The 12,624-nt window shown below is 44.7% G+C and overlaps 1 protein-coding gene across 2 annotated transcripts in view; it reads right to left on the minus strand.

Moving 5' to 3' along the window:
- The window catches only part of TXLNG (taxilin gamma), a 43,957-nt gene extending 42,164 nt beyond the window's left edge, over positions 1–1,793 (minus strand). The window contains exon 1 of one of the 2 annotated variants that reach the window (XM_081126079.1): positions 1,623–1,793. In XM_081126079.1, the coding sequence (XP_080982205.1) occupies positions 1,623–1,724 (102 nt within the window). In that variant the 5' untranslated portion in view covers positions 1,725–1,793. Of the gene's footprint in view, positions 1–196; positions 348–1,622 lie in introns of those variants that run through there. The other variant, XM_081126080.1, reaches the window with a different exon arrangement.
- Between the last annotated feature and the right edge of the window lie 10,831 nt (positions 1,794–12,624).

Raw genomic sequence — 12,624 nt, forward strand, 5'->3', positions numbered from 1 at the left:
GCTCACATGGAAACCGAACCTTTGTTCTACTTTTTCAAGTTCATGAGTCACGTTAGAAAAACATTATTTCATAATTTCACACAGGAGTGATTTTTAAGGATACTCAAATGCATAATTAAGTACAGCTAACTCTTGAATAACACGGGTTTGAACTGTGCACAGGTCCACTTATACACGGATTTTTTTCAATAAATACCTGTACTGTTTTCCATCTCGGGTTGGGAGTCCATGGATTCGGAGGGCCGACTGTATGCACTGATCTTCGCCATTTTATATAGGGGACTTGAGCATCCGCAGGATTTTGGTATCTGCGGGGTCCTGGAATCAAGCCCCCTCGGTACCGAGGGACAACTGTGTAGTTAAGTTTTGGGGTAGTCAGAAGTTATGCAGGGGAGGGTGCCCCTAACCCCACCCCCACGTTGTTTAAGGCTCAACTGTAGTATTAAATAGCCCTGAGTGATCAAGCCGGACCTCCAATGTTTCAAGATGTTTAACCGCAAGAAAATAGAGAGGGGGTTTCCATCTTTCCAGTCCCTTTCCCTGCAGTTCTCCATTCCTGGGCCCTGAAAGCCCTGTTTGCCATTCGTTGTGCAATCTTTTTTGAACTCCACCCACTGACTCCAGAACAAGTGGAATTCTCCCACTCTGAAGGTCTCGATTTTCCTGTATCCAGGGAGACATTGAAAACTCCTTTGACGTGAGTCAAGTAAGGCAAGGGGAACGGTCCAGCCTGTCTCCCAGATTAAGAGACGAAAGGACAGGGTCCGAAAGGTGCTCAAATTTACGCTCACCAAAAATAAAATAAATTTTAAGAAAGGAAGAAGAGGGCAAAATTTTTTTTAAAAAATAGCAAGAAGGGAGGGGGCTGGATTGGGAAGATGCTATCACGCAATGCTGCTCCCAACTCTGCGGGACCCAGGTTCTCCAGCATCACCTCCCAATCGCCGGCCCCACGTGCACCCATGCCCGTGGCGCCCAGAGACGACCCCCGGGGCCTGGGTCCCGGGAACCGAACAGCCCCTCCGTAACCGCAACGACCGCCCGCTTAGTGTCGGGGAGAGCAGGAGGTGCGGGCAAAGGGGACACAGTGCAGACCCGGCACCCACACGGTTATCTTACTGCGCAACAGCCTCGTCCGCGCCGCCCGGACGCACCCCGCAGCGCTCCCTGCGCACCTGCCCGGTCAGAGGAGGGCGAAACGATGGCCCCAAGCAGCCCCCGAAGGCGGCACCCCGTGCAGGGAGCAAGGGGAACACGAGGAGGGGGCCGCGAGAGAGCACACCTGGCGCCCACGGCCCCGCGGTGCCGGCCGCACGTGGCTGTCACACCTGGCGCGCCCCCGCCTCGCACCCCTTCCCCCTCCTACCAGGCTGCATCCTCTACCCTCCCTTCCCACCTCCGCCGTGCGCCCCAAACCCCAATCGTCGCCCCCTCCCACCCCATCCATCCCGGCCCCACTCCCCCCCCCCCACCTGCTTCCAGTTTTCAGCCCTGAGAGGGAAGAGAGCCGGATGTTCGTCCGGTGGCTAAAGGTAACTGGGGAGAGTGAAGAGGTGGACCCCGAAAAAGCTAGCCCGAGCATTCCCCCAGCCCAGCAACAACGCGGGAGCCCCCCGACTGACCTTCCGCCGCGGGCTGCGTCGTCGTCCGCCCCGTCCGGCCTCAATCGTCTCCTCAGCGCCGCTGCCTCTTCCCCGCGCTACCTCTTCCACCCGCGTCGCCATGAGGTGACGGCAGCAGCGAAACAAGCGGCTCGACCAGGGGCACGGAACCTCGTCGGGCCTCGCGACCCGCCCCTGAGCCCCCACGGCCAATCGCCGTATGCCAGGACTGCCACGTGACCGGAGGAGGTTGGGCCCAGGGATGGGGGTGGGGAGCATTGAAGCCGGGGCTGGGCTTCTGCAGGGCCAAAGGGCGAACACCAGCCGTGCGAGTCTGCGCGGAGAAAGGGACTCTAAAGCGGACTACAAGACCCAGCAGGCTATGCGGCCAAGCTCGCAGGACGGGATCGGGATTGGATCGTAATGCGGCGTCGTGCCGCGCATGCAGCCTACTGGGAATTGTAGTTTTCTTGGGGCGATGTACAGGAATCAGGAAGTTCATTTTATTATCCCGTTGGAAAAGTTTAGAAATATTCAATGGTTTGGGAGGGAGTGGGTTCGGGGACGCGTTGTTGTGTTTTTGTATTTGTTGCTCTTCTTCGGAATTAAGCCCGACTGATTTTAGGATAAGGGGAAATGCTTCGTGCCTTTCACGGCGGGAGAGATTTAAGGGCTTTCAGAAGTTGAAGTTTCTGCCTGGTACACCTGCCCGAGTCCGGCTGCTCCACCAGAGCGCTCAGCGCCGAGCCCTGAGCTTCTGCGGGGGGGCGGTTGCGTCTTATTCACCTTGGCTGAACAGTCCCGCCTTCTAGCATCGTTCTCCTCACTTGGCACTTAATACGTGTTGAATGTATCCTTTCTTCTTTACTGAATTTTTTAAACAAACTCAGTTTGCTAAATCAATTTTTTTCTTAACACGATTGGGTGGGGGTGGAGTTTTCCTCAGGAATACTCCCTATTTCCATCCGATGGAAACAGATCTCCAAAGAACCAGCTTCTGAAAGTCACGGACCGCCATAAAATCCTGACATATAGTCTCAAACAATTCATGATAAAAATTTGTGTAAATCCTATACCCCTTTTTATTAGAGTTGAATACAAAACAGTGGTAGCAGATGCCAAAAATTTAATAACATACATTAGAATAAATTTCAATATTGGATAAACTCCAGCTATTAATTTTAATTATTTCCTTAAATTTGAGAAAAGTGCCTTTATTTTATTTTATGGGCAGAACACCTCAATCCAGCTTTGAGATTTCAAAACTAAATCAGTAGATAATAAACCCAGACTCTATGTAAAGCTGATGACCTCAGGCACCATGTTTCATCTTAAAGGCAAACATCCCAGCAAGATGGGGAATAAATCTATCAGTAATGCTGCTCCTAACGTGTCCAGGGAATTAAGTGTCAAAATGCACTGTAGTTAAATTGTGGTACAACAGAACACCGTGCAGCTACTAAAAATGATAAACACATTTTAAATTGGGCTAGAAAATATGCATAGTATAGGGAGCTTTAAAAAATTCCAGTTAGCCCAGCCAGCGTGACTCAGTGGTTGAGCATCAACCTAGGATCCAGGAGATCAAGGTTAGATTCCCAGTCAGGGCACAGGCCCGGGTTGTGGGCTCCATCCCCATTTGGGGGCGTGCAGGAGGCAGCCAATCAATGACTATCTCATCATTGATGTTTCTCTCTCTCTCCCTCTCCCTTCCTCTCTCTGAAATTAATAAAAATATATTTTTTAAAATAAATAAATAAAGACATATATATTTTTTAAATTCCATTTATATAGAATCACCTGTATGTTTATAAAGAGGTGTTTAGAAAAATATTGACCAAAATGTTAATAGTGTTTTTCCCTAGATGATAGATTTGGGAATATTTTTACTTAATGATTTCTGTATTGTTTTAGTGTAAGTACGTATGGAACAAAAAAAATCAATAGTTATCTTTATTAAGAAAACAAAAGAACTCTGCAAGTCACCTTAGGTCTTAAGATAAATGAAAAATATTTAATTGTATTTATTTATACATGTTTCTATTTCAAAAGGGGTTTGGGTGGCTTGTAAACATGTACACAATATGCCATGACCTATGTGTGTGGTGTGTAGATATATAGATATAGAGAGAACGTGTCATGCATTCAGAGAGAGAGAGAGAGGAGAAAGTGGAAGTGAAAGAAGAATGGGAAAAATAAAATGAAGTCATGAGTGAGGTGAATATATAAAATATATGCCTTAAGGTCTTCTACACAAGCTGGAAGTGAACCAAATTTTTATTTTGAGCTTCTTGACAACTGAGAAAAGAGGAAAACACAATTTTCAAAATGATTCACAACATCACAAAATAAAAACAAGCTGGTTGCTCAAGAGAAACATTGCTGTTATTGCTCATGCAAGAAATATGAATTTTAGAGATCCGTTTCTTATAACATCTTCAATGATGGTGCTTTTTAAATCTGCCCACAAGTTCTTTGATGCTCCTCCCTTCAAAAGGTGGAGTCTGATTCCTCTCTTCTTGAATGTGGGTAGGCCAGGCTTAGTGATTAGCTTCTAAGGAATACAGCATAGCAGAAGTGCTGTGTAGCTTCCAATGCTGGTGAGAGAAAGAATAGTTTCTCTAGGTCTTGGGTCACTATCTTCTTCCTTGCGTCAGACTAACCTGATTTTTGATAAACCCATTCTTTGTTTAGATTTTTATCTAAAAAAATTCCCCAAAGACATTTACTGTCAAGGCTTTGCCCAAGACCCTATAAAGCACTTCGCTTATCTCTGCTGGAATTCGTTGTCAGGGTAATATTTTGTGTTCAAGGGCTATAAGGTCTTTTAAGGGCACATGTTCTGTTTGCATTAATTATTCTCACCTTTGCTCAAGGAATTATCGTCTCTGTTAACAACTGTGCCTGAAAGGAAGGTGAAGGTCACAAGGAAAACAGCTCCACATTGGGTAGAGGCTATTCTCCCCAGGCTCCCTGAGGGCTGTGAATAGAACATGAATACGGGCTCATTTATTCAGATGTTTATTGAACAGCCACGAGCCTGAGGCACAAAACAGTTCTGAACAGTAAACTCAATAATGTCCCCAACTCTTATCATTTTGCATGAAATGCAAGGCACTCAAAGCAGGTGGACTCACCACTATCAGAGAAGCAAGATTCTGTTGGCCTTATAGGCCGTATCAGGAAGCTTGGAGCCCTCAGAGTTCATAGCTGGACACAGGACATTTAGAGGCTTAGCCTGTAGTATTATCCTTAAGGGACGAGGCTTCAGACCTTCTAGGTTCTTCTTTTTTGTTTTGTTTTCGGACCTGCTAGGTTCTTATACCCTGTCAGTGCAACCTTGCCGTTATAATCTCCCACATGGGTCTGACTGGGGGGGGGGGTAGAGGATCTAGATATGTGTACATTTCCATTTGGTGAGACACTTCCATTGCTCATTGTTAATAAAGGGACATCCTGACTTTGTACATCAGGCCTGAGAGCTGTGTTCTGGAGACAGTGTATTCTGGAAGTGTGTTCGGAAGCCCACTGGCACCCAGAGTGTTTTAGGTGGGCCTGTTAAGCATCCCTAACAGGCCATACTTCCAATACCAGGTCAGTCCCACTCTTCAGGGTAAGGGCTTGTTTAATTGACTCTTTCCCTCAGCCAGGTGCTAAAGGAAATGAGGGCAGGAATTGTGCCTGTGAAACTCCTGGATACCCAGCGCCCAGCAGAATGCCAGGCTCAGAGAAAGCTCTCAACACATACGTACTGAGAAAAAGAACCTCTGAATAGACAAAATTTACTGATCACTCAGTTTTCTGTGTCTATACAGATGGGGGCCAAGTCCTCAATTCCCCAAGGTGACATCTCTTCATGTGACCTCTTGGAGAGTCTCCTAGTGGCAATGTCCCTCTGCAACACCAAGAAGCCCTCAGGCAGCCACAGGACCAAGATCACCCCAGGATTGAAAGTTTTCATTCACTGATTAAATACTCACTGAACACCTACTAGTTTCTGAGCACTTTACTAGACACTGTCTGTACCATGATTTAGAATAAGGGTGTTCAGGCCAACACTGGACAGAAACGTGCACAACAGACAATAACATAATTCATAAAACAGAGGTATTGCAAAGTAACCTCTTGAGGGTTATTTTCTACTGGTGGTGGTGGGGGAGGGGGCTAAAGAAAGTTTAAGGTGACATCTGAGCCGTATCTTGAAGGGTCAACAGGAGTTAAACTAACCACCCTAGTTGGACTTGTCCAACTCAGTGTTTTTCAGAGAGAAAAAAAGCTCCTACTAACCTTTAAAGCAGCCAAGAGTATTATTTCATCAAAAGAGTTGAATTTCATGTTTGTTGCATAGTATTGGGGTTGTAGGTAGTGAAAAGGAGTTTTGCTTTTTCATAGAACAAAGAGCTTATTGTTTAATTCGATTACCCAATACCATCTTTCGGAGCTAACCCTGATTTTAGTCCTTATAGGAATTTGGCCAATTTCAGCATTTGCTATACACTTCCACATTTCTGGCAGACACTGAAAGATTTAGAAAATGATTGTACTTTGTACCTAGCTTGCTCAGACATCCTGATGTCAGGTAGAGTGGACTCTTAGACTGGCACAGGCTGGGGTGCCAGCTCCAGCAGGAAGACGATACTTCAAGTAAAAACTCTCATCATGTGTGGAATATTGGGAGAGAGTACACACATTTCAAAAACTAAAATACTCAGCCCAGCTGGCGTGGCTCAGTGGTTGAGCGTCGACCTATGAACCAGAAGGTCACAGTTCAATTCCTGGTCAGGGCACATGCCCAGGTTAGGGGCTCGATCCCCAGTAGGGGGTGTTCAGGAGGCAGCTGATCAATGACTCTCTCATCATTGATGTTTCTATTTCTCTCTCCCTCTCCCTTCCTCTCTCTAAAATTAAAAAACACATACTTTTTTAAAATTAAAATACTCTGCCATGAGGATGTAGAGAAAAAGGAACCCTAGTGCACTGCTGGTGGGAATGCAGACTGGTGCAGCTACTGTGGAAAGGAGTGTGGAGGTTCCTCAAAAAATTAGAAATGGAACTGCCATTTGACCCAGTGATCCCACTTCTAGGAATATATCCTAAGAATCCTGAAACACTAATCAGAAAGAATATACACCCCTATGTTCATGGCAGCACTATTTACAATGGCTAAGATCTGGAAACAGCCCAGGTGCCCATCAGATGATGAATGGATTAAAAAAACTGTGGGACATTCACACCGTGGAATACTACGCAGCTGTCAAAAAGAAGGACCTCATACCCTTTGACATGGTATGGAGCGACCTGGAGAGTATTATGCTAAGTGAAATAAGCCAGGCAGAGAAAGACAAATATCACATGATCTCACTTTTATGTGGAATCTAATGAACAAAATAAACTCAGAATAAATACTTTTTCTCATCAAAAGGAACCAGGGCTCCTTGGAAAAATACCTGATTCCAGGTCTGGGGCAGAAAATATAAAAGATGAGTATGGGACATCTTATCTTGTGTATGTGTGTGTATGTGAGTGTGCGTGTGCGTGTGTGTGTGTGTGTGTATGCCACAAAGCAATCAAACTATTAACTCTACTAAGGTTGAGTCAAAAGGACTCAGGAGTCTACTTGAAGAAGCTCCTATTGGCCTGAGATGGGACAATTTATACATCAATAAGGATGAAAACTGAAATGAATGAGCACACATCAAATATCTCTAAACCCATGAGCTCATAGAGCCTTGACTGCTCCTGCTGAGGTCTCTGTAATGCTTTGACTTCTCTTCTTGGTCTCAAGGGGGTACCTGCAGCTCCAGCCATCACATCCATGTTCCAGGGAGCAGAAAAGAAAAAGGAATTGAGGATGGCTCACCATTTCTGAAAGTTCCCCACAAACTTTTACTTACGCCTGCTAGGGACACTAGGAAATGTAGTTTTACTCTTCCAGTCTGAGCACATTGCTGTCCCTTTAATACAGACACTCACTAGGGAAGAAGAGAAATGACACTGGATAGGAAGCCAGTTGTGTTGACTACACTTTTGCATCTTTAGTTATATCCCATTTCTCATTCCTAATATTACTGGGGCCTCCTTTTTCCCCTCGATCAAATCTTTTAAAAAATCATTTTGGCTTTTCTATGTTTATTATTTTTCCCTTCTAATTTTTTCCCCTTGTCATGAAATCATTATTGAAGCACAGAAGTTTCTGAAAACATAGACAAAAATAAAGAATTTTAAAAGCTTTTCCGGTGTGGGCCCCCCGCAGTGAGGATCTCTCGTGCCCGCCCGCCAGCCATGCTGTCCACCGGGTCCTCTGCGGTGCGTGCAGGCCTCTGGACTAGTAAGGGGACAGCCACAGAGGTGGCGAACTGCAGACGGGCCGCGGGCTCATCGAGGTCAACGGGCGGCCCCTGGGGGTGCAGTGGGAGCCACCGGAACCTGCTCTGCTTTTGCGTTAGGAACAATTTGCTGGCGTGGACATCAGGGTACACGTGAAGGGTGGCTGTCATGTGGCCCAGATTGACGCAATCCGTCAGTGTGTCTCCAAAAGCCTGGTGGCCTATTACCATACACGTGAGTGAGAGTGGGTCTTTCCCATCAGATGGGTGAGACTTCCCAGAAGGACCTCAAAGACATCCTCACTCCGTGTGACCCGACCCTGCTGGTAGCTGATCCCCATCGCTGCGAATCCAGAAAGTTCGGAGGTCCTGGTGCTCCTGCTCCCAGAAATCTACCCATAAGCCCACATGGTTCACCTTTATAATAAACAATGGTCGTGGGATTTTTTTAAAAATGAATTTTTAAAAAGACATAGCTACCGATAACATTTTGGTGTAAGCATTTTTGTATGCAGATACACGCCCAACACACACACACATGCATTTTTGGAAGAAAACGTGTAGAGGTATTAAACATATGTTTTTAAGTTGCCTTTTATACTTCATTTAACACTATATCGTGAACGTTCTCTCAGGTCAAACACACAGCTCCGACATCAGTTTCTTAAACGGTCAACAAATTCCTTTATCCGAGAGACATCACCCTCAGAGCCTCGAAGAACACCACGGGTGAAGTCGGGACCCCGGCGACCGGCCGGCCTTTCCCCGCCGCGGCGCGGGCCGGCGCGATGACTCAGCTCATTTGCATGGCCAGCGCCGCGCTGCACGCAGTGCAGTTTCCAGTTAAAAATCGTCGGTTTCTTTTCAACCTAATATTTCAAAGAACCAGACCTCTCTTGACCCAACTGATTAAAAGAGCTGGCCCCAAACTGAGTTTAACTTCACCCTCGCTGAACCAGGAGTGGCGTTTTCCTTGCAATTATTTCGCCGGCGGCGAACGCTGTGGCGGTTATTCCCAGAACTCAGCCTCTCGCCTTTTACTGGAAACGTCTGTGAAGTGCGAGCGCGTTGGGCTTTTGCTCTGCGAGGGTGTTTTTTGCGTGTGATTTGCGGGTGGGGTCACGCACCCTGTCTCCCCCTCTTAGGCAGCGCCCGTCGTTGCGGTAAAGCCCCTCCTTTTACTCTGGCTCCGTAGTTATGTTACTTGGGTGGTAGGCCCCTCTTCTCATTTAATTGTTCATAGTTTCCTTTTCCTTTTCTCTGGAGCTTAAGTGGGTAGAGCCATTCTGTTCTTTTGGGCCTTGCTTTTCTTGCGCAACCTATTCGTGAGATTCGTAGATTAATTCACATGACTGTGTAGCCGTTGTTGTTGGACGTGTTGGTTGGGTGCAGCCTGAGGCCACTAGGACACTATTATGGACATTCTTGCACGTGTCACCTAGCTGCACATGGGTGTATATCCTTCCATTTAACTACATAATGGTGGTTTTCTTCATAATTATATCATTTTATGCTCCCCGGGAGAGGAATTGCTGGTCAAAGAGAAGTGCATATTCAACTTTTCATTTAAGTAATGCCAATGTTTGCTTTTTCTGGAACAGATGGTATCAGCGTGAGAGTGTTCTCACCAGCAGAATATCAGCTTTCCCATTGTTTCCCATGCTCACCAACTCTTGCCATTTTCAGACTTTTACATTTTGACCCTGTGGTGGGTGTGAAATCCATCATTTGAAATATCCGCGTGTAATTCCATTGTTTGGATGAGACATGACTTTTCAAATCAAGATTCTGGTGTAGGGCATGTAAGTAGTTTCCATTTTTTCTTATAATTAAAGCAGCGTTTGTCCAATTACTTCCTTAGAATAAATTCCTCGAGTGGAAATGCTGTGCAAAATGTTCCAGACATTTAAAATTTTGATCCATATTACCCAATTGACATTCAGAAAGATTTAACAAATTTTCATTCCTATCTACAGTATTTGCCTACCTTTCCCCATACCCTTGTCACAAGTAGCTTTTAAAAAGTTTTCCTTTTTAATCGAAAAGGTGCATATACTTAAATTTAGAAGTCCAGTGACACAAGGCAAAGCAGTAGACCCCCGACTTGCCCTTCCCCATCCCCAATTCTCACTTCCCAGGAACTGCCATTTTAAACTGTTAACAGTTTCATCTCTTTGCTTCTGTATCTCATAACATACTTAATAACTGCTTTTTTTTTTTTAATTCCTCATCTGAGGATTTTCCATTGATTTTTCTTTTTTTTTTTGAGAGTGGAGGGGAGGGAGGAGGGAGAGAGAGGGAAAGAAACATCAATGTGAGAGATTGACCCTGCAACCAAGGTACGTGCCCTTGACTGGGAATCGAACCAGAGACCCTCCAGTCCAGGAGGCGCTGCTCTAAACACTGAGCAAGCCAGCCAGGGCTGCCTTCTTTCTTGAATTTTGGTTTTAAATTGTGGCAGAGACAGCTAGTTACCCACCCTGATACCAATGTTTCCTTGGCCGTGAAAGTAGTACACCTCCAGAATTCCTTAGCCTTTCCAGGGTTCTGAAGCATCCAAATATCTGAAACCTGGCTGCTGTTGCTTGTTCTCCTGTTTTTGTCATTATTATGAATTTATACCTTTTCTTTTTATTCCTTTAATTTACTGGGGCTGGTGGATGAAGTGGAGATAAATGCATATATTTAATCTGCCATATTCAGTCTGAAAGTCTAAGATGTTACATTTCAGAAAATTAAAAAACACTGAAAACAGAATTAAAATAGTACCTATTTTACGAAGGCCTCTTTAAATAGGGTGGTATTTAGGCCATGGGATGGACCTTAAAAAACATGCAATCCCACCCTTTCATTTTACGAAGGAAGCAGGCTGAGCATCCCTGATGGAATATCTTGCCCAAGCAAACCTGACTTTTTCCTAGGGCCTCCTTCTTTTGGACTCAGAGCTTTGCAGTCCAGGCTGCCCATCAGAACGACTCAGGGAGTTTATTAAAAAATCTTACGCTCAGAGCTAAACTCCAGGCCAATTAGTCCCTCTGGGGGTGGGGCTTGGGCTTCAGCATTAAAAAAATAAATAAATAAATAATAAAATAAAATCGCTGTAGCCAGTTTTCTCAGTGGTTAGAGCATTGGCCTGAGGACTGAAGGGTCTCGGGTTCGATTCCACTCTTCTCTGAAAAGCAATGGAAAAAATATCACTTTTCAGAGAAGAGGATTAAAAAATAAATAAAAATATTTTTATTGATTTCAGAGAGAGAGGAAGGGAGAGAGAGAAACATTGGTTTACCGCCTCCTGCATGCCCCCTACTGGGGATAGAGCTGGCAACCAGGGCATGTGCCCTGCCTGGAAATCGAACCTTGACCTCCTGGTTCATGGGCGGATGCTCAACCACTGAGCCACACTGGCTGGGCCCATGTTCTTGTTATGAAATTATTCTTGTGTTGTCCAGATTTTGAGTGGTGTCTATTTTCATGCCTTAATTTCACAAGCATGCATTGTTAATTTGATTGACAAGGAACACTTTACATTAATTTTGCTAGTGGCATTATATTGTATTCTTGTGCAGCACTCATTTGATAGGGGCATACAATTTAGCTCAGTTCTCACATCACATTTATATCGTGCAGTAATCTCCATGAATTAAATTGTTGTGTGATATGGCCATTTTGCTCTATCCAGATTAGTGTCTAAGTGCAGTAATGGCAGATAGTATTAGGCACTTAATGGCTATTATTATGATTATAACGTGGAGACTTTAGCAGCAACCAAAATTCTCCATTATGAATTGAACTATTATCTCTATTTACTAGTTCACAGGCTTAATTTTTTTCCAGTTTTATTGAGAACAGGCTTAATTCTTTTTTTTTGGTAATCCTCACCTGAGGATATTTTTTCCATGCCTTTTGCATTTTTAGTGAGAATGGGAGGGAGGGAGGGAGGGAGGGAGGCGAGAAGAGGGGGGGAGAGAGAAACATCGATGTGAGAGACACATTGGTTGCCTCCCCCATGTGCCGCATCCAGGGGAGGGGAGCAAACCCGAAACTCAGGTTTGTGCCCTTGAACAAGAATCGAACCTGCAACCCTTTGGTGCGCAGGCTAACGTTCTAACCACCGAGCCACACTGGCCAGGGTGAAAAGGGGCTTCATTCTTACAGGTTCTGGTTAATCTTGCTGAGCGTTAGCTCTCACCAGCAGAAAGCAGTCAGTACTCATCACAGTTATCAGGAAAGAGCAAGACAGATCAATATATGGAGTGGCCAAAAGTAGGCTTACAGTTGTGAGAACATGAAACACAGAGCTTATTCCTGTATTATTTATTAATTATTGTATTATTTATCTGTATTACAACTGTAAATCTACTTTTGCCCACCCCTGTATATCATCACTATAGGAGGGAACAATCCCACAAAAAGTCTGAGTAAAAGACCTACTGACTGTGGGTTAGAATGACCTTTTATTATGGACAACCCACTGCATTTGAGTAGAAGTCTACAATGAAAGTAAAATGTGTTAAGACTTAACACTATCTCAAGGCAGGTTTAATTCTAACAATAGGAGCCTACATACCAGAAAACTTTGAAATATTTGCAGGCCCTCTTTACCAGAATAGAACTTTTAGTTATTCAGGAAAAACCATTATAACATATCTTACCATATTCATTTGGAATAAATAAAGTTTTCCATATTGGAAATAAAT

The sequence above is a fragment of the Miniopterus schreibersii genome (genome assembly GCF_964146895.1).
Source record: "Miniopterus schreibersii genome assembly, chromosome: X".
Classification (NCBI taxonomy): Eukaryota; Metazoa; Chordata; class Mammalia; order Chiroptera; family Miniopteridae; genus Miniopterus; species Miniopterus schreibersii.